The sequence below is a fragment of the Capra hircus genome, chromosome 13 (genome assembly GCF_001704415.2).
Source record: "Capra hircus breed San Clemente chromosome 13, ASM170441v1, whole genome shotgun sequence".
Lineage (NCBI taxonomy): Eukaryota > Metazoa > Chordata > Mammalia > Artiodactyla > Bovidae > Capra > Capra hircus.
The window spans coordinates 51,347,742-51,367,324 of NC_030820.1; the positions used below are offsets into that span (position 1 = coordinate 51,347,742).

At 47.5% G+C, this 19,583-nt stretch overlaps 1 protein-coding gene across 1 annotated transcript; it reads left to right on the forward strand.

Moving 5' to 3' along the window:
* Nucleotides 1,096-11,359, forward strand: DDRGK1 (DDRGK domain containing 1). The gene is made up of 9 exons (XM_005688206.2): nucleotides 1,096-1,260; nucleotides 2,467-2,667; nucleotides 3,471-3,583; nucleotides 3,804-3,905; nucleotides 7,153-7,275; nucleotides 7,584-7,622; nucleotides 10,104-10,160; nucleotides 10,698-10,746; nucleotides 11,060-11,359. Exons 1-9 carry the CDS (start codon nucleotides 1,170-1,172, stop codon nucleotides 11,224-11,226), a joined length of 942 nt encoding a protein of 313 aa, XP_005688263.1. The 5' UTR covers nucleotides 1,096-1,169; the 3' UTR covers nucleotides 11,227-11,359.

A 19,583-nucleotide genomic window follows, 5' to 3' on the forward strand; every position in this document is an offset into this window, starting at 1 on the left:
CACTCTAAATCTGATGGCCTTGGGGGAATTCCCTGGTGGTCTAGTGGTTCAGTTCAGTTCAGTTCAGTCGCTCAGTCGTGTCCAACTCTTTGCGACCCCATGAATCACAGCACACCAGGCCTCCCTGTCCATCACCAACTCCCGGACTCTACTTTCATTGTTGAGGATATGGGAACTAAGATCCTGCAAACCAATCAAGCAGTCAATCAACCTGAAGGTCTTTGAGCCCAAGAACTTGGTGAGGAGGGAGGAGATATGTGAATATCAAAAACTGTATGAAGAAGTTTGTGTATGTGTGATCTTTAATCAGGATCCCTGGTTGCAAGTGACAGAAATCTTCTTAGGCAACAAGAAGACAAAACAGAGACATAGTGATTGCTTTACCTAACTGATGATCCAACATATAAATAGGTTCTTCGTTGTTCTGAACAGAAATGAAATGGATTGCATTACTCCTTAAATAGATTTTGCTAGAATTAAAATGTGAATTTTTATTTCTTTAGCTAGGATTATGATGGAATAATCTCTTTGGAACTGCACTTCCCTCATTGTGGAGGAAACTAAGTTAAGTGAAAAAGGACAATTCTTGCCTTCAAAGGAGATTATCAGGTCCTATTAATTCTACCTCTGAAATAGTTCCTTTTATTTATTTTTTTAGTATTTGAATGGTTGCACACATGCTTTTTTTAACATTTATTTTTATTTGGCTGCACCAGGTCTTAGTTTCAGTTGTGGCATATGGGATCTTTCGTTGCGGTAGGTGGGCACTAGTTCCCTGACCAAGGATTGAACCCTTACCCCTTGCATTGGAAGTGCCCCGTCTTACCCACTGAGGAAGTCCCTCTGGTATTGTTTACTGTTTTGAAAATAGACATTGGTTCAATCCTTAGTCTGGGAACTGAAAATCCCACGAGCTGTGAGCCAAACCAGAAAAAAAACTCCTAAAACATAAAGTATACATATATATACACACACACACACACGACTGAGTCAATGTGCTGTACAGCAGATTGATTAAGAAAAAAAGTTAGGGCCTCTCCATTTAGAGAGGCCAGGGCGGGGCCGAGAGGTGGGCGGGGTCTAGATAGGAAACAGGAGGGGCCAGATGGGCGTTGGGCGGGGCCTGGGAGATCCCGGGTTTCAGGGTGAACGCGCTGGAAGTCAACGTCATGGTGTCCCCCGTGGTGTACTTGGTGGTGGCGGCTCTGCTTGTCGGGGTTATTCTGTTCCTGACTCGCAGCCGGGGTCGGGCGGCAGCAGGTAGGAGATGCCGCCGCGCCAGGGCCGCTGGGGCCGCGCGTCCTCTTATCTCCTCAGCCTCTGTAGGCCGTGGAGCCGCGGGTTGTGCGCATGCGCGGACTTGCCCGGCGCCGCTGACCAGATCTCCGCGCCTTCCGTCTCCCGCAGGCCGCACGCCTGAGCATGCGTGCGCAAAGCGGCGACCATCAGGGCGCTGCAGTGCAGATGTCAGCTCGCGGACCGAGTGGCAGGGTCCCTACACCTTTTTCCTGGCCCCTAAAGAGAGCGTGCCTCTCATCTCCTCATCTCTTCCCTGAGGGCCAGGCCCTGGCAGACACTACTGTCCTTCAGCCGGGCAGCCCCCTGCTGCGTCCGCTGAGGAATCTACAGGGGTTTCCCATCCCTGCCAGGCCGGCTCCAGAGCAGCTGATGAGAAGGGGGCCACTAAGTGTTTTCTACCTACCTGCGAGCAGAAAAGAGTATGAGGTGGCTCCAGGAAGCTCTCTCCTTACCCCTCAAGAACGTTCACCCATGTGTTAACGCACCCTCCTTGTTTTGCACCCCGCCGGGAAGGCCGTGTCAGCTGCCAGGGCACGTAACAGATACACCTGTCATCCTCCACCCTGGCCCCCTCCCCATCATTTCTTTATCGGCATAAGAGTTTGTGTATATGTCCCTCCCCTTCCTTGGGCCCACAAGCTTTTCGGAGCATCTGCCAGGGGCAGGGGACAGAGAAGCTGAGGTAAGGCAAATAGTCAACAAGTCTTCCTGGGAGGAGAGTCTTCCCCGTCGGGTCTGCTCTCTGATTGGAGTTCCAGATAAAACCGTGGCAGGTGGTGGGAGGCAAAAGATTAATACAGTCCTGCTGTGGGCCTTCATTCAGATGAGGCCTGGAGAGGTCAAGGTGGGCTTCTGGAAGAGGTAGAACAGCTCCATTTTGCAGGGTGGTAGTCTCCTGATGGGTCAGCTGAAAACATGGGGCCTTAAGAGGAAAGAAAGGTATCAACAGAGGTGGGAGGAAAGAAGTGCTCTTGCTGCATTGGACCAAGGTCAGGGTTTGGGTTATGAAAGACTCCACAGTCACGCTGAGAAATTAGGACTTTGTTGTGGCAGCAGGAGCTTGGAGGAAGTTGAGCAGAGGATGGTGAGGCTTCCAGGATGCTGTTCCCCCTGCCAAGAGGTGAGTTGGACTGCTAGAGAGAATCATGGTGCTTCACTTCCCTACAGCTGTCCAAGAGCCTTTGCACAATGAAGAGGTACCAGCAGTAGCAGGCCGAGTGGCTCGTCCTCAGCCCCTAGAGCCCGAGGAGCAGAGAGCTACAGGCAGGCCCCGGCGCCGGAGAGACCTGGGCAGCCGCTTGCAGGCCCAGCGTCGAGCCCAGCGAGTGGCCTGGGCCGATGAGAATGAGGAGGAGCCCATCATCCAAGGTGAGAGGGGCCCAGCCTGGTGGAGAAGGGGCCTGGGTTAGAAAGTGAGGTGACCCCAAAGCTGGGCAAAAGAATGTGGTGTGAAGCCATAGTGTGGGAGGAATGTCTGGGAATCATTGGATCATAGGAGACACTTTGTTGTTGTTTAGTTGCTAAGTCGTGTCTGACTCTTTTGTAACTCAATGGAGTCCACTGTCCTGGGATTTCCCAGGCAAGGATACTGGAGTGGGTTACCATTTCCTCTTCCAGGAGATCTTCCCGACCCAGAGACCGAACCCACGTCTCTGCATTGGCAGGTGGATTCTTTACCACTGAGCTACCAGGGAAGCCCCTAGAGGAGACTTAGGACCCATCCTTTGTTGCCTGGGGACTAGCAGCTCTGGACCCTGATCCCTATTCCATTGGGCCAACCCCTTCTTCCTTCATTTTGGCTCTCAGTGTCCAAACAGGAGGGCAGGAATCTTTAGAGTAACCTAGAGAATTCTTCAGTCCACTCCTTCTATCCCAGCACTCTTCCTTGTTGGGCACACTCATTCTCTGAGGGCTTCACTCAAGGACTCAAGTACCCTCTTTATGGCTATGTAGCGTCTAATGTTATCATCTGTTTTCTTGCCCTCACCCCTCTCCCAAACCTAACACACACACATTTCTGCATGTCAGAGACGTTAAAAGGAGAGCTGGGCTAGTGGTATTTGCAAGTGAGTGAAAGGAAATCCCCCTTGAGGAGAGCAACAAGAGATAAGGTGAATATCATCCATCTTCTGTGGCCAGGATCTGACGTGTCTTTCTCTGACCATACTCAGCCCAAGAGGAAGAAGACATAGAGAAGCCAGTGGAAACTCACTTGTCAGGGAAAATTGGAGCCAAGAAACTACGGAAGCTGGAGGAGAAACAAGCACGAAAAGCCCAGCGTGAGGCAAGCAGGAGGGATGGGGTGCAGCTCTGAGAGGTGGGAAAGGGCCCTGCCTTCCATGTCTCCTATGTAGCAGACCTTCCCCTCATGCTGGGTGGGTGTTTGATGCTTACCTGACTCCGTCTCCTGTAACCATGGTCTTTGGCCTGACCTGGCCTGTTTGGGAAGTGGGCAGGCTCTGACAGGAGGTGGAGATGTGCCAACTATGAAAGCCTTTCTCCAGGCAGAGGAGGCTGAGCGTGAGGAACGGAAACGCCTTGAGTCCCAGCGTGAAGCAGAGTGGAAGAAGGAGGAGGAACGGCTTCGCCTGGAGGAGGAGCAGAAGGTGAGCCAGGCCCCAGATGCTGACTTCTGTCTGCTGCCCAGGCAGCCTTGCTTCGTGTGTGTATGTGCGTGTGCATGCCCACGCACGCTCAGTGGTGTCCAAGTCTTTGTAACCCCCTGGTCTGTAGGCCATCAGGCTCCTCTGTCCACGGAATTTTCTGGGAAAGAATACTGGAGCAGGTTGCCATTTCTTACTCCAAGGAATCTCCCCGATCAAACCCACATCTCTTGCATTCCTTGCATTAGCAGGTGAATTCTTTAGCACTAGCGCCATCTGGGAAGCCCTCTTGCTTCCCACGCCGCTTCCCTACACCTGCAGCCTAGGAGAGGGGCCGTGAGCCAGGTACAGGCCCTGATTTATTTGTTCCTTTGTTCTGGGCACAGCTTCTCTAAAGCTGCTGCTGAAAAATAAGCCTGAAACCGAAATTTTGTGCATGTAATTTATTGAACACACCTGAAGCATTTGAAGAACGTTGAGACAGAGTGGCTAAAGCAGGGTAAGGAAGAAGGAAAGGGGTCAGAGAGGTGAGGTGGGGTGGGGGGACTCTGAATCCTGAGGCCCTTTGGGCCACTAAAGAACATTGTAAGAGATGGTGGATCATATCTATAGCAGGTTCTGTTCAGGGCCTGGCATAGAGAAGATGCTTGGAGAATGGAGACCACTGCAGTAAGGGTGGTGAATCAGCCTTTGTTTGCCAGGTGCTTCCTTCCTTTTGAGAATCAGGTGCCCAGGAAGGGCACTACCATAAAGTTGTGGGGTATATAGAGTAAGAGCCTGGGCTGCCCAGCTGGGAAGACCCCATAGACTGGTACCTTTGGCCTCTGATTGGCCTTGTTATTCAGGGACACTGGATATCCGGAAAGCCTGGCTCTGGATGCTGTGACAAATGGGCTGGAACACAGCAGAAGATTTCAGTCACTAAGTCACGTCCACCTCTGCGATCCTGTGGAGTGCAGCATGCCAGGCTCCTCTGTCCTCCACTGTCTCCCACAGTTTGCTCAAATTCATGTCCACTGAGTCAGTGATGGTATCTAACCATCTCATTCTCTGCCGCCACCTTCTCCTTTTGTCTTCAATCTTTCCCAGCCTCAGGGTTTACCTTTCTGAATATTGATTCTAATAATGCACCTTAAGTGCATTCTGGGGCTCTTCTCCCCTACACCCCAATTCCCTTACTATCAACATCATACCTTACACCTTACTGTAGTATATTTCTTACAACTAATAATAATTCATTATTAAGTGAATTTGACACATTATCGGGATTTCATTAGTTTTCTCCAAGTATCCTTTTTCTTTTCCAGGGTCCCATCCAGGATACCACGTTACACTTAGTTGTCATGTCTCCTTAGGTTCCTCTGAGTTGTGGTAGTTTCTCAGACTTTCCTTGCTTTTGATGACCTTGACAGTTTTGAGAACTGTTGGGAAAGTGTTTTGTAAAATGTCCCTCTATTTGCATTTGGCTTATGTTACTGTCAAAGTTAGAATGGGGGTTATGGATTTCTGGGAGGAAGACCAGAGGTAGAGTGCCATCCTCAACGCAACATATCAAGGTTTCATGTTATTGACTTGGCTTATCACTTGTATGTTAACCTTGATCACCTGACCAAGATTATGTTTGCCAGATTTTCTCCACTTCCTATGGTTTCTTGGAAACAAGCTACTGCACAGCCCACACTTAAGAAGTAGGGAATTATGCTCCATCTACTTAAGAGGAGAATATGTACATGAAATATTTGAAATTCATTTGTACAGATTTATCTTTTCTTTATTTACTCAATTGTTTATTTGTATACATGGACTTAGGAATATCTATTTTACACTTTGTGTTATAATCCAAGTGCTATCTTTTTTTTTGGCCGTGCCACATGGCTTGTGGAATCTTAGTTTCTCAATCAGGGACTGAACCCAGGCCTTCAGCAGTGAAAATGCAGAGTCCTAACCACCTGACTACCAGTGAAGTCCCATCCAATGCTATCTTATTTACTTTTTTGCTTAGATTGTTCTAGCTTTGGCTACTGGGAGTGCTTTTAGTTGGCCCCTGTTTACCTTTGACATACCCTTATTGTTTTTCTTCTTTGAGTACTTTCTTACTTTTGACACTGAAAAATGTTCCAGGCTCATCCTGTATATTCCATGTCTTATAGATCTTTAAGATAGATCTTTCTGAAAATTCTGGAAAATGGATTGGTTTGGGGCAACACTGTTGCACTAGGTGGCGGTGGATGGATCAAGCAGTTTTCCAGAAGTTAAAGAAAGAAGTGGTAGATGGAGCCTCATTTCTGACCAGGGCAGCTGGCCAGATAGCTGTAAGATTCGCTAAGCCAAGGGTTCAGGAGGAGTACCAGATGTGTGGGGAGTAGATCACAGGGTCTTTCTGGGACATCATCAATTTGAGGTGCCTGTGAGATAGCCCAGTGGGTGTGCCATGTGGGCAGTCGTGTGTTTGGGGAGAGCAATTTGTGTAGGGATACAACAGCACCAATCACTAGCACTCAGATACCCTTACTATTAACATCATACTTTACTGTGGTATATTTTTTATACTAGTAATAATACATTATTATTAAGTGAATTTAACACATTATTGGGATTTCATTCATTTTTCATTAGGGCATAATTGATGCTGTGGGCATAGTGAGGTAGCCCAGAGTGTGGAGGAGAGAGAAGGGACTGGGCTGAGTGATGGAGGAGGTGGGAAGAATGACCCAAAAAACGGGGGGAAATCCAGGAGAGGGTAGGGTCTGAAAGCTGAGGGATGGAAGAGGAGATGGTAGGCTCTGCCCAAGGCCACTGAGAGGACCAGGGTATGAGGCCTGATGGTTGTCCCTTGGCTTTGGTGGGTAGAGGACATGGGTGAGGCCATAGCAGGACTTATTTTGGTGGAGCTGAGTGTGCAGAAGCCAGATTGGAGTGGGCTAGAGGGATGGTTGAGTGATGGGAAATGGAACCTGAGTTTTGTTCACAAAGCTTGGACATGACAGGGCAGGATGTGGGAGGGGGTGGCTGGAGGATATTATAGGGCGTTCATGGCAGGATTTTCAGGGAGAGGGATGCTGAGCAGTATCTGGGAGGTGATAGAACTGATTGAGAAGAGGGATCGTGCTGTTTAGCTTAGGGGCCAGAGGGATCGAGGTCTTGAGGGAGCTCTGTCCCTGAGCTCTGTCTCTGGCCTCTGAGAGCAGCAAAGACCAAAACAGAGTAGGGTGGCCACTCTATCTGACTCTTGCCTCCTCTGTGTCCACAGGAAGAGGAGGAGAGGAAGGCCCAGGAGGAACAGGCCCAGCGGGAGCATGAAGAGTATCTGAAACTGAAGGAGACCTTCGTGGTGGAGGAGGAGGGTGTGGGCGAGACCATGACTGAGGAGCAGGTGGGTCCACCACCCCTGGGAAACGTTCCCTGAGCCCAGAAAGGCAGGACACCCCCATCTCAGACACCCCGTGGCTCCTCGCGTGCTTCCCTGGCCATCCAGTGAGAGGCGGGTGGGCATCAGAATCAGCAGGCTCTAGTGGCTGAGACCTTATCTTTGGGAGAGGTGGTGCCTCGATCCCCTCCCCACAGGAGGCTCTGCTGCTCGCCTAGGTGGTTGGACAGGCACTCAGCTGGGCAGGTGGGTAGCCATAGACCCTTGTGGCCCCTGCCAGGGGGACTCTCATCTTGATTTCTCTGCTTCTCTAGTCCCATAGCTTCCTGGCCGAATTCATCAACTACATTAAGGTAAGAAATGCAGAGCAGAACCTGGGTGTCAGCTGCTGCTTCTTGTATGTATGTTGGGTTCATCTTCAGGGCCTGGAGGGGGTAGGCCCAAGCGGGGTCTGTACACATGTCACTCAAGCTTGTGCGGGAGTGGACAGGTGGGCCTGCTAGTGTCCTGGCCAGGAAAGCCCCTTCTCCTCTGACCCCACAGGTGGGGAAGGACCTGATCTGTGTGGGAGGTACGAGCGCTTCCTCATGCTTGGGGTTTGACAGTTTCCCTGCTCTTCAGACCCCACGCTGAGTGAGTCATTGTGTTTTCAAGTTTCTTCACATGTGTTTTCTACCAGTTCTGTCATACTGAGGAGAAGCCACATCCCCTGCCACGTGTTCCTGACAAGGAACTCGGGTCTTCTGCGGGATCCTGGAGGATGTTTCCTTCGGAATCTAGGGCAGGGTAGCAGGTGTGCCCCCTTCTGTCTGCAGCTGCAGTGCGGGCCTCCTGAATACTGCTCCGGTTGCATAAGCGTGTCCTGCTCTGCTTTGCTGCTAAGCAACTTCTCTCCCACAAAGGATGCGATGAGGGGAGAGGTTTTCAAGTGCAGCTCAGGGGTGCAGAGGCGGCTGAGGGAAGGAGTACAGAGGGAGCGGAGGCGGTGGTGGGGGTGGTACTAGGGGTGCCAAGGAGCCAAGGCTTGCATAATCCCCCCCATCTCTCCCAGAAGAGAGCAGGGTTTAGACACCTCCTAGCTGCAAGGGGCTAGGCTCACAGCCTAGGGGCTGGGGGTTCCTGAGAGGGAGAAGGCTCCCTCAGACTATGACCATTCCTTTCTCATAGAGTCCATTTTCCACCCTGGCACACTTGATTGAGGGCTGCAACCCTGGGCAGGATATGTTACACTCTCCTGCTGCTATTTGGAGCTCACTGCCCACCCACTCAGTGGGCAGCAACACAGCCCAGAGTCTCTCTTCCAGGAAGCCCTCCTGCATCAACTTCAGTCCCCGCCTCCACAAGGCAGAGACCTGAGAACCCCCAGGGCAGTTCCCATCCTTGCTCTCAGCAGCTCTCTGGAGGGGCCATTTTCTGGTATTTTCCAAGCTCTTTTGGAGTTCAGTAAAAGTTTCTCCAGCTTATGCTAGCTGACTGTCCCAGAGCTCCTGTTGTAGGGAAAAGGAGAACTTTCAAAACTCAACCTACCACCTTCCTCTTGGCTTAAGGAGATGGGCCCTTTCATCCTAGGGTTTCAGAACTAGAGGGACATTTCTGTGTGCAGCAGTTACATGAGGCTCAGCTGTAGTTTGATATTGTCGGTTCACTCTCCCTTCTGATTGGGTTGGGTTGGTTGATTGATTAGTTTTTCCAGACATACTTTTAGCGCCAACAACCCCTCAGGTTTTCAGGGACCACTTGGGGTGACTCCATAATCCCACTCTGAGCTGTTGCTGGGAGCCCAGCACCCACTCTCTGCTTTGTAGGTAAAGGCCAGCTGGCCAGGTCACCTGGTACTTTCCTACACCGTGGCCCAACTGCCATTCACTTGCCTCCCTGCTTACATATTCAGTTTGGCATTTCGAACAGTCTCACGCCATCTGCAGCTGGGGAGGTGTCACCATGTCAGTCCTCCCCCAGCTCATTTGCTGTGGAAGATTCACAGAAATGCAGAAGATTGCCTTCTCACAAGTCATGTGCTCTTTGTTTTGAGGGAAACGGGGCAGATGCAGGTAGAGCCCAGCAGTGGACCCTCAGCTGCACCCCCTGGGAACTAAAGTTTCTTCTGAGGGTGTGAGGGAAGCTTGTGGGCACATGGCTGTGTGTGAAACTGGCTGGTGTTACTGACAGTTATCTTGAGGGCTCCTACAGTGTGAAGAGGATGGTGACAGGAAGTATGGGCATGTCAGCGTTGTCGTGATATTCGGGCTAGGGAACAGTGAGCAAAGGTGAGGCAAGACTAGCTGCCTAGGTCCTGGCTTATTGGGGCTATTTATCTGCTCTCTTCTCCCCATTCTCACCTTCTCCTTGGCAGGGCTGTGGGCCATGTCCTGTTCAACATTGCTTCTCCCACACCTTCTCAGTGCCTGGTCCTGGCAAGTTCTCAGCAAACACAAGTCCCAGAAAAGGTTTTTTTAAATAGCTTTTGGTGATTGTCATTCCTCCCCTTCATCTCTGTGGCGTTTCCTCTTCCAACCTGTCCAAGATATTAGAAAGACACCTCTGGTTGCAGAGGAGAAGCCGGCAGCTGTGCTTGGTTCTCCAGGTGTGTTTCTGTCTCAGGGTGGTCCATAAGCAGGGGAACAGGAGAGTTCATGAATGTGTATGTCTCTATACGGGTGATTGGGAGAGTATGTGAGTAGTGTGTGAGGGGAACAAGGCTCTCCCGTAGGATCTGCACAATGTGTGTCTAGCCACCCAGAGCAGAGCAGATCAGAACCAACTTCAGAGGGTTCCAGTGCTGAAAAGGATTTGCCCAAGCTCAGCCTTGCACCTTCTCCTCCCTTTATTTGTAGCAGTCCAAGGTCGTGCTCTTGGAAGACCTGGCTTCCCAGGTGGGCCTACGTACTCAGGTAAGCCCTGCAAGGTGGCCTGTATGTGGACTGCAGCCATGGAATATGTGTGGCTGTCAGAACAGGCCTCCCCTAAAGGTGAAGAGTCTCAATGCTCCTTCCCCCTACCCCCAACCAAGAGTGAATATACTGTAGGAATCTCTTGTCACCCCAGGCATCCTGCCTTTATAACTAGTTGGAAAGCAGTCAGGGAGAAAAAAAGAAAAAGGTCTGAACCCCATCACTCCAGCAGCCCAAATCCAATTACCTAGACAGCTGTCCTACAACAGGCCATACCAGCCTCCTCAGCCAAATGTTACCACTTCTCTTCTGGTTGGAAGGGAGCCTCTTTTGGGGTAGGGGGTGGAGGGATCCTGCCAGACCCCAGGACCAGAGCCCCATCCCTCTAGGGCCCTCCAAAGGAGACACGTGGAGTCACATTGCAGGGTGCCCATGAGAAGGAGAGGAGAGGTTTAGTTGAGGTGGGAGGAAGGTTGTAGGTGCCTCTTCTGGGGGCGGCAGCGCCTGTCCCTACTCTGAGAACTGTTCTCCTCATAGGACACCATAAACCGCATCCAGGACCTGCTGGCTGAGGGGACTCTTACAGGTGAGAGGAGGGCAGTGTCACTGCGGGCCTTGGCCTTGGGGAGCGTCTAGCCGTGTGGGGCTGCAAGGCTAGGATGAGCACCCCCGGTGGGGGAGCAGGGTACAAGGAGGGGCCCTGAGAAGGAGGATGCAGTTTAATGAGGAGGATCCCAAGGCCTGGTGATGGCTTTGGGTGACAGGACAAGCAAGGAAGCCTGATGTGACTCGCCAAAGTTGGATACAGCTGGGAAAGGCCAAGCAGGCAGACAGGAGGAGTGGGTGGGTTGCTGAGCATGTGGGGAGGGCTCAGCACCACAACCTGCATGTCCCCACAGGTGTGATTGACGACCGGGGCAAGTTCATCTACATAACCCCGGAGGAACTGGCTGCGGTGGCTAACTTCATCCGACAGCGGGGCCGGGTATCCATCACTGAGCTTGCCCAGGCCAGCAACTCCCTCATCGCCTGGGGCCGGGAGACCCCTGCTCAGGCCCCAGCCTGACCTAGGCCTTCCCTATTGGACTGAGAGCTGGCATGGCCTACCTGGCCATACATCTTTGTTCCTTCTCACCATCTTGGGGCAGATGGAGTGTGGCCAGGCAGTTACAGATTAAAGGCCCAATAAGTACTTGTGAGCTTGGTGTGGCTTGGTGTGGCAGAAGGCCTGGCCTGGGGTGCCAAATGAGCTGGTGAAAATCTCATTTTGGAATTTATCTTGGGGGTGGGGGTGGGGTCCTTTGGAAACAGATGCAAGTTCCATTGTTATGAATGCATGCGTTCAAAAAAACCTGATCATTTACTCTGTTCCTTTGTGCTCTGCAAGCCCAGTCCCCAAGGCCTGGATGCGGTCTTACTCCCCACCCCCCTACCTTACCAGAGCCATAGAGAGATTCCTCTTGGGCCACATCTCCCCGAATTGAGGAAGGAGTTCTCACCATGAGAGCTCTTATGAAGAAGAGTTAATGAGAGGTGCCACAGATAAGAGTCCTAGAAAACATCAGCCTTAAGAGGGAGGGAAGGGAGGTCAGGGAGGAGAGAGGCTGGGCCAGCTGCTTGTGGGACAGGGAGAAAGAAGGGAAGACCTGCTTGAGCTGGATGGAATTGTGCAGTGGAGGGACCTTGCTTTATATAGGACTTCACATGAATTCAGTTCTACGTTCTTGACAAAAAGTTTGAAGGTGTGGGCGATTCCACCCACTGGGGGATGTAAGGACCATATGTTCAGGAGTAGGTGTGAGATGGGAGATGTGTGTCTCCCATAGGGTCAGTCAGTGGTTCCTGTGGGCTGTTCAAGGCATGAGCTTCCTGCTGTGCTGAGGGTGAGGCATGTGTTTAAATGTGTATTTTTTATGCAACATGGCCCCTAAACACAACCACCTACTTAACTCTGGTGCCTGGTGGAGAAAGAGGCAGCTTTCTGTTCCAGTCCAGGAGGAAACTACCTACGTGGACGGTGATGGGGAGATAGGGCATCAGGCTCCCAGAACAGACCCTTCTGAGGGATTATCAAGGGTGATTTTGACTCATTTGATTCTATAAGCAAAAACTATAGAACTTATATTCCAAGTGCAGCGGGACTCTGGTACTTCAGTCAGCGATGGGCTGAGAAGTGCTACCTGCATTGTTTGGAAGGCAAGTGGGAGCTCACAGTCTAGGAAGAAGGAAGAACTAGACATAGATAACCACAGTGTGAGAGAGAGAAAATCCAAGGGGAAGAGAGGAGCTGGCTTACAGTCAGAGCAGTGGCTCTCAGCCCTGGTTGCTCATTAAAACCACCTGGGGAGCATACCCCACTCTCATGCCAGGCTGTACCCTGGACCAGTTCAGTCAGAATCTCTAAGGGTGGGCTCAGAGAGAATCAGTAAGAGATTCCAATGAGTAACCAAGGTTGAGAGCTGGTGGTGGAGGTGGGGTGGAAAGGCAGGCCGAAAAGTTGCAAGTAATTAAAATCCATAGTGGAGAGGGCTTCCATCCTTTCCCTCAGCTACTGCCATCCACATAATAAGACAGCGATGGCAGCCCCAGCCACTACATTCTATCTTCAGGACACTGCCCATAAGGTAGGAGTGTGAAAAAAGCATAACCCTTCTTCCTATCCCAGAAGTCTTCTAAGATTCTTTATGTTCCAACAGCTTAGTGTGGAGAAGAACCTATAATCCTTTGTTCATTATTTAGTAATCAGTCTACTAGTCTAACAAATTTATTAAATGAATACTCCTCCAGACAGTAAGTGATTAGTGTTTCAACAACTAATAGATGAAAACTTCCAGGTTTAACCACTTAGACAAATTTTCATGCAAATATTAATTATTACTTAAATACTTCTAAGAATTTAAACTCCCCAAGTGAGTACAGTTGACCAACAACAGAATGTTGGGTGCACTGGCTGGCCCTCAACACAGGCAAATATCTGCCTGTGTAACTTATGGCCAGTCCTCTATCCAAAGTTCCTCCATATCTGTGGTTCTGCATCTGCAGGTTCAGTCAACCACAGATTGTGCTGCACCATAGTATTTATGCTGAAAAAAATCGCCTCATAAGTGGATTCAAGCAGTTCAAACCCATTTTGTTCAAGGGCCAGCTGTATATGAAATTATTTTTAAATACTTTTATACCTTAAAAAGTTGACCAGACACACAACGGTTACATTACTGATCTGTACTTGCATTGCTAAAACTGATTATAAACATTTCAGTTCACTGGATTTACATTTGCTTATTCACTAGCTCTGTTTTTACTTATATTTTTTTCCGGAGGGTACAGTTTTCCCTTATCCTGAAGCACGAAGGTGATTATTTCAACTGGCGGAGGGTATAAATAACTGGAGGCTGGTGATTCAGAACCAGAGACCCATCTGAGTCCTCAACATGTTTTGTGGCTCCTCTTTCAAAGATTTTTCCTTTTCTGTCAGGAACTCTAGACTGATGGCTTCAACCAACCAGATAAGTTTTGGAGTTTGTAACCCCTAAATTACACAGTGCTTGTTGTGCTTCTTACAGGTGCCTCATCTTCACAGCCCAGCCCAACAGGTCTATTTTGAAAGCACTTTGCTCGCAGTAGAGTTTGGTTCTTTCACAGCTTTTCTTTCTGGGGCCTCATCATGCAGTAGATAGGGTCTTAGATTGCTGACCAGAGATGGACCCTGCGCCCCTTGCAGTGGAAGTGCAGATTCTTAACCACTGGACCAGAGGGAAGTTCCATAGCATTTCTTTTTTAATGCACCTTCAAGGTGTATTGAAAAGCAGTGGTTGGAGAACCATGTAATAAACTCGTCTTTTCAAAGTAGTTGTTTACAAAATTTATCAAAAGTTTAAAAACTATTAAATACTGAGTATGAATGAGGCAGGTTCCCCAGTGAATCACAGTAAATAAAACATGGCCTCATCCACAGGTGGGGGCAGGGCAGTGCTATTAATATAACAGGGAGACCATCAGTTATCCAGCCAACAGGTGCATGGGCTATACTCACAAGGAGAGGCCTGTGCTGAGGGGAAGCCAGGTGTACAGAATGTAAAGATTTATCGTTCACACAGTAAACTGTGGAAAATTCTGAAAGAGATGGGAATACCAGACCACCTAATCTGCCTCTTGAGAAACCTATATGCAGGTCAGGAAGCAACAGTTAGCACTGGACATAGAACAACAGACTGGTTCCAAATAGGAAAAGAAGTACGTCAAGGCTGTATATTGTCACCCTGCTTATTTAACTTCTATGCAGAGTCCATCATGAGAAACGCTGGGCTGGAAGAAGCACAAGCTGCAATCAAGATTGCCAGGAGAAATATCAATAACCTCAGATATGCAGATGACACCACCCTTATGGCAGAAAGTGAAGAGGAACTAAAAAGCCTCTTGATGAAAGTGAAAGAGGAGAGTGAAAAAGTTGGCTTAAAGCTCAACATTCAGAAAATTAAGATCATGGCATCCGGTCCCATCACTTCATAGGAAATAGATGGGGAAACGGTGGAAACAGTGTCAGACTTTCTTTCTGGGGGCTCCAAGATCACTGCAGATGGTGACTGCAGCCATGAAATTAAAAGACGCTTATTCCTTGGAAGGAAAGTTATGACCAACTTGGATAGTATATTCAAAAGCAGAGACATTACTTTGCCAACAAAGGTCTGTCTAGTCAAGGCTATGGTTTTTCCAGTGGTCATGCATGAATGTGAGAGTTGGACTGTGAAGAAGGCTGAGTGCTGAAGAATTGATGCCGAAGAACTGTGGTGTTGGAGAAGACTCTTGAGAGTCTCTTGGACTGCAAGGAGATCCAACGAATCCATTCTGAAGGAGATCAGCCCTGGAATTTCTTTGGAAGGAATGATGCTAAAGCTGAAACTCCAGTACTTTGGCCACCTCATGCGAAGAGTTGACTCATTGGAAAAGACTCTGATGCTGGGAGGGATTGCGGGCAAGAGGAGAAGGGGACGACAGAGGATGAGATGACTGGATGGCGTCACTGACTCAATGGACATGAGTCTGAGTGAACTCTGGGAGTTGGTAATGGACAGAGAGGCCTGCTGCTGCTGCTGCTACTGCTGCTGCTGCTAAGTCGCTTCAATCATGTCCGACTCTGTGCGACCCCATAGATAGCCCACCAGGCTCCCCCGTCCCTGGGATTCTCCAGGCAAGAACATGGAGTAGGTTGCCATTTCCTTCTCCAACAGGGAGGCCTGGCGTGCTGCAATTCATGGGGTCGCAAAGAGTCGGACACGACTGAGCGACTGAACTAAACTGACTGAGGGACATGGAGTGTTGGGTGGAAAAAAGGGAATGTTGGGGTCAAAGATGAGAGAAGGTGTAAAGGGAGCTTGGGACCCAGTAGGGAAGAGCTGAGCCCAGAGATTTGGGCTATATTTGGTAAAGGGTCGGGGGATGTTTAATTAGTGTTTTAAATCACTAACTCATTTCTTGAGCCTTCTTTGCAATCTGTGTATCCCACAAATCTTTGTTACTCTGTCACCTCCTCCCTCCATACCCCCATTGTACTGCTAGGGGTTACTGCAGCAAGCCTTCATGAGTGTGTGCTGCAGGCACCTCCAGTCCTAAGTCCTGGCCCCAAGATTGGAGATGAATATTCTACCAAGGCTGTGTTTTTCAAACTTTTTTGACAGTATCTCTTACTAAGAAAACCATTTTACATTCAGGACTTGGTACTGGTACACTCAGTACTTGGTACTTTGTGTGTGCATATGTATAGATGATGAACAAGCTGAAGTTTCACAGTAATCCTTTGCTTATCATGGTTTGATGTATGTTGATATTTGTTTCTCTGTTCTTTTTATTTTTTTTGGCCACCCCGCACCTGTGGGATCTCAGTTCCCTGACAGGAACCAAACCTGGGCCATAACAGAGAAAGCCTGGAATCCCAACCCCTAGACCACCAGGGAATTCCCTATTTCTCTATTTTGTTTCACTGCTGATGGTGACTAAATTGATTGTATAGCTCATTCACAGATCTTGACCTACAGTTTGAAAAACGGGGTTCTAAGGAGCCTATTCCTCATGTATTGACAGAGCTAAGGAGCAGTATCTGAGTGAAGAGGAGCACATCATATAACTTAAAGTAGTCACAGAGTTGTAACAAAAACAGTCTAAACTGCAGTGGGGACATTGAAAACAAATTATTTTCCTTAGTCTGACAATTTTTGATACAATTGAGTTCAGTTCAGTCGCTCAGTCATGTCCAACTCTTTGCGACCCCATGAATCGCAGCATGCCAGGCAGCCCTGTGCATCACCAACTCCCGGAGTTCACTCAAACTCATGTCCATTGAGTTGGTGATGCCATCCAGCCATCTCATCCTCTGTCATCCCCTTCTCCTCGTGCCCGCAATCCCTCCCAGCATCAGAGTCTTTTCCAATGAGTTAACTCTTCGCATGAGGTGGCCAAAGTACTGGAGTTTCAGCTTTAGCATCAGTCCTTCCAAAGAACACCCAGGATTGATCTCATTTAGAATGGACTGGTTGGATCTTGCAGTCCAAGAGACTCTCAAGAGTCTTCTCTAACACCACAGTTCCAAAGCATCAATTCTTCAGTGCTCAGCTTTCTTCACAGTCCAACTCTCACATCCATACATGACCACAGGAAAAACCATAGCCTTGACTAGACAGACCTTTGTTGGCAAAGTAATGTCTCTGCTTTTGAATATGCTATCTAGGTTGGTCATAACTTTTCTTCCAAGGAGTAAGCGTCTTTTAATTTCATGGCTGCAGTCACCATCTGCAGTGATTTCGGAGCCCCAAAAAATAAAGTCTGACACTATTTCCACTGTTTCCCCATCTATTTCCCATGAAGTGGTAGGACCGGATGCCATGATCTTCGTTTTCTGAATGTTGAGCTTTAAGCCAACTTTTTCACTCTCCTCTTTCACTTTCATCAAGAGGCTTTTTAGTTCCTCTTCACTTTCTGCCATAAGGGTGGTGTCATCTGCATGTCTGAGGTTATTGATATTTCTCCTGGCAATCTTGATTGCAGCTTGTGCTTCTTCCAGCCCAGCGTTTCTCATGATGGACTCTGCATAGAAGTTATATAAGCAGGGTGACAATATACAGCCTTGATGTACAGTCATACATAATTAGTCATACATAAGTTTTGACTGGTTAATGCAGTATTTTACTGCTCATTAAAGGTGAATGTGAAAGGGAACCTTGTAACAGAACCTACCAAATACTGATACCATAACGCTAAGCTTGTTTAAATATAACCCTTTGCATATAACCTGCTAGATTTGCTTTGACCAAGTAGTCATTTGAACTTTCTTATATGATTTTATAATTTGACTTAAATTTCTAAAATGATATAAAAAAACAAATCCATCATCATCATCATACGAAAACTAAAACCAGTATTGTTCCAACTGTATCATAATTGAGTAACTGAGATAAATACTTCTGTTGTTCTATTTTTCTTTATTTCTCATCAGTGAAGTAAATCAAGTCACTTTTTATTGTGCTAAACCCTATAGTAGGTGTGTGGACACACACTTGATATCTAGCTTGACAACTGTCTTGATGCCTTTTTAGTTTGTTCATATTGGATATATGAGAAATGTGGACCCTGAAGGTAGGTAATAAAAATTTTTTTTAACCACCCCTGTACCTATCTTCAATGTTAATGTACAGAGTTTACAGAGAAGACTTTGTGCTGGACAAATTTACCCCAGATTTTACAAAAATTTATTCTGGTAACATTTTTGGAGTTTGCTGGTTTCCATAAAAACTGATTAGAGGTTTGGACATGACTATAATTTCCATGTTGCAATAATCATTTAAAATACTGTTTTGCTTGAGGCTTTAAGAAGGACCAACATGTTTCACAAATAGATGTGAGTACATAAAACTCACTTGAAATGGTGGGTGGGGTGTTGACTTGTATTCCTTTTTACCTATTTCTAAATAACTTGCAATGAGGTTTATATCATATAAGTACAGATAAGTCTCTTTGTCAGTATAAACAAAGCATCAATTATATAAAAACAGAAAAGAAAAATATTACAAAAAAAATTCCTGGAGAACATAAAAGCATAAGCCATCTTCTATCTTTGGTAAAATGTGCAATTAGTAAAGAATAGAAGTAAAAAAGGAGAACACAGTCTAATAATGTTTTTGTATTTTTCCTTTCGCTTTCCATTTTCACGGGCCCAGGGTGTGTGTGTGTGTGTGTGTGTGTGTGTGTGTGTGTGTGTAAACATCATCAGGTTGTAAAATACCCCATCATACTTGGGTCATCAACATTTCAGTTAAAGTATTATATTGGTCTAGATAACCCCCAAGACTTTTACTGGTCATTCCTAGGAATTTTTGGCACAGATTCAGAGGTTTTTATTTGTTTTATGAAGCAAGCACAGCTAGAAAAAGCTTTAGTGCAAACATCCAAACTTTAGCATGGATTTGATTGCCTGCTCTCCATTTTGGCATCTAGAGATACTGCCCAATCACTCCAGAGAAGAAGCCTCTAACTCCCTTCTGGATAACTTGGTGGGTAGGTGTGATCCCAAAGGATCACAACCGACTGCTAATTTGGTAGGTTTTTATTTGCATATCTTCAATATCAGCTGAAGATGTTTACAGCTGCTTATTGGCCATTTGTATTCTGTGAATGATGTGTGTGTGTGTGTATATGTATAATATATATATATATTTAAAATATATGCTGGGTTTTTGTTGTGTCATACAGGATCTCATTTCCTGACCAAGGACTGAAGCTGGGTCCCCTGCTTTGGGAGCGTGGCATCTTAACCACTAGATCACCAGGGAAGTTCCGATGATATTTCTGTCTTTACCCATTTTTCTATAGATTCAGGGATTTTGTGGCCTTATTCATCATTTAAAAATGAATGTTGAATGTCTGTTACATGCTTGCATTAGTTTTCTAGTGATGCTGTAACAAATTACCACCAACTTAGTGTTGTAAAAGAATACAGATTTATCATCTTGTAGTTATGTAGAAATCCAACACAGGTCTTACTGGGCTAAAATCAAGGTAGGGCTATGTTTCTTTCTGGAGGCTCTTTTCCATCTGTAAGAGGTCACTCACATTCCCAGAGCCTCCATCCTCCATCTGCAAAGCAAGCTATGTTGTATCCCTCAAACCATACTTCTATAGTCACATCTCCCCCACCATCACCCACCTACTGATTCCACTTTTAAGGACCCTTGTGATTACATACAGCTCACCTGGGTAATCTCCTGATTTTAAAGTTATTAGAAAACTTCATTCTATCTGCAACCTTAATTCTCCTTTGCCATGTAACCTAACTTAGTCACAGGTCCTGGGAATTAGGACTTGGATATCTTTGCTTACTAGAGTATTAAGATGGGAATGCTGTGCTGGGTGATGGGAATGTCCGACTCTTTGTGA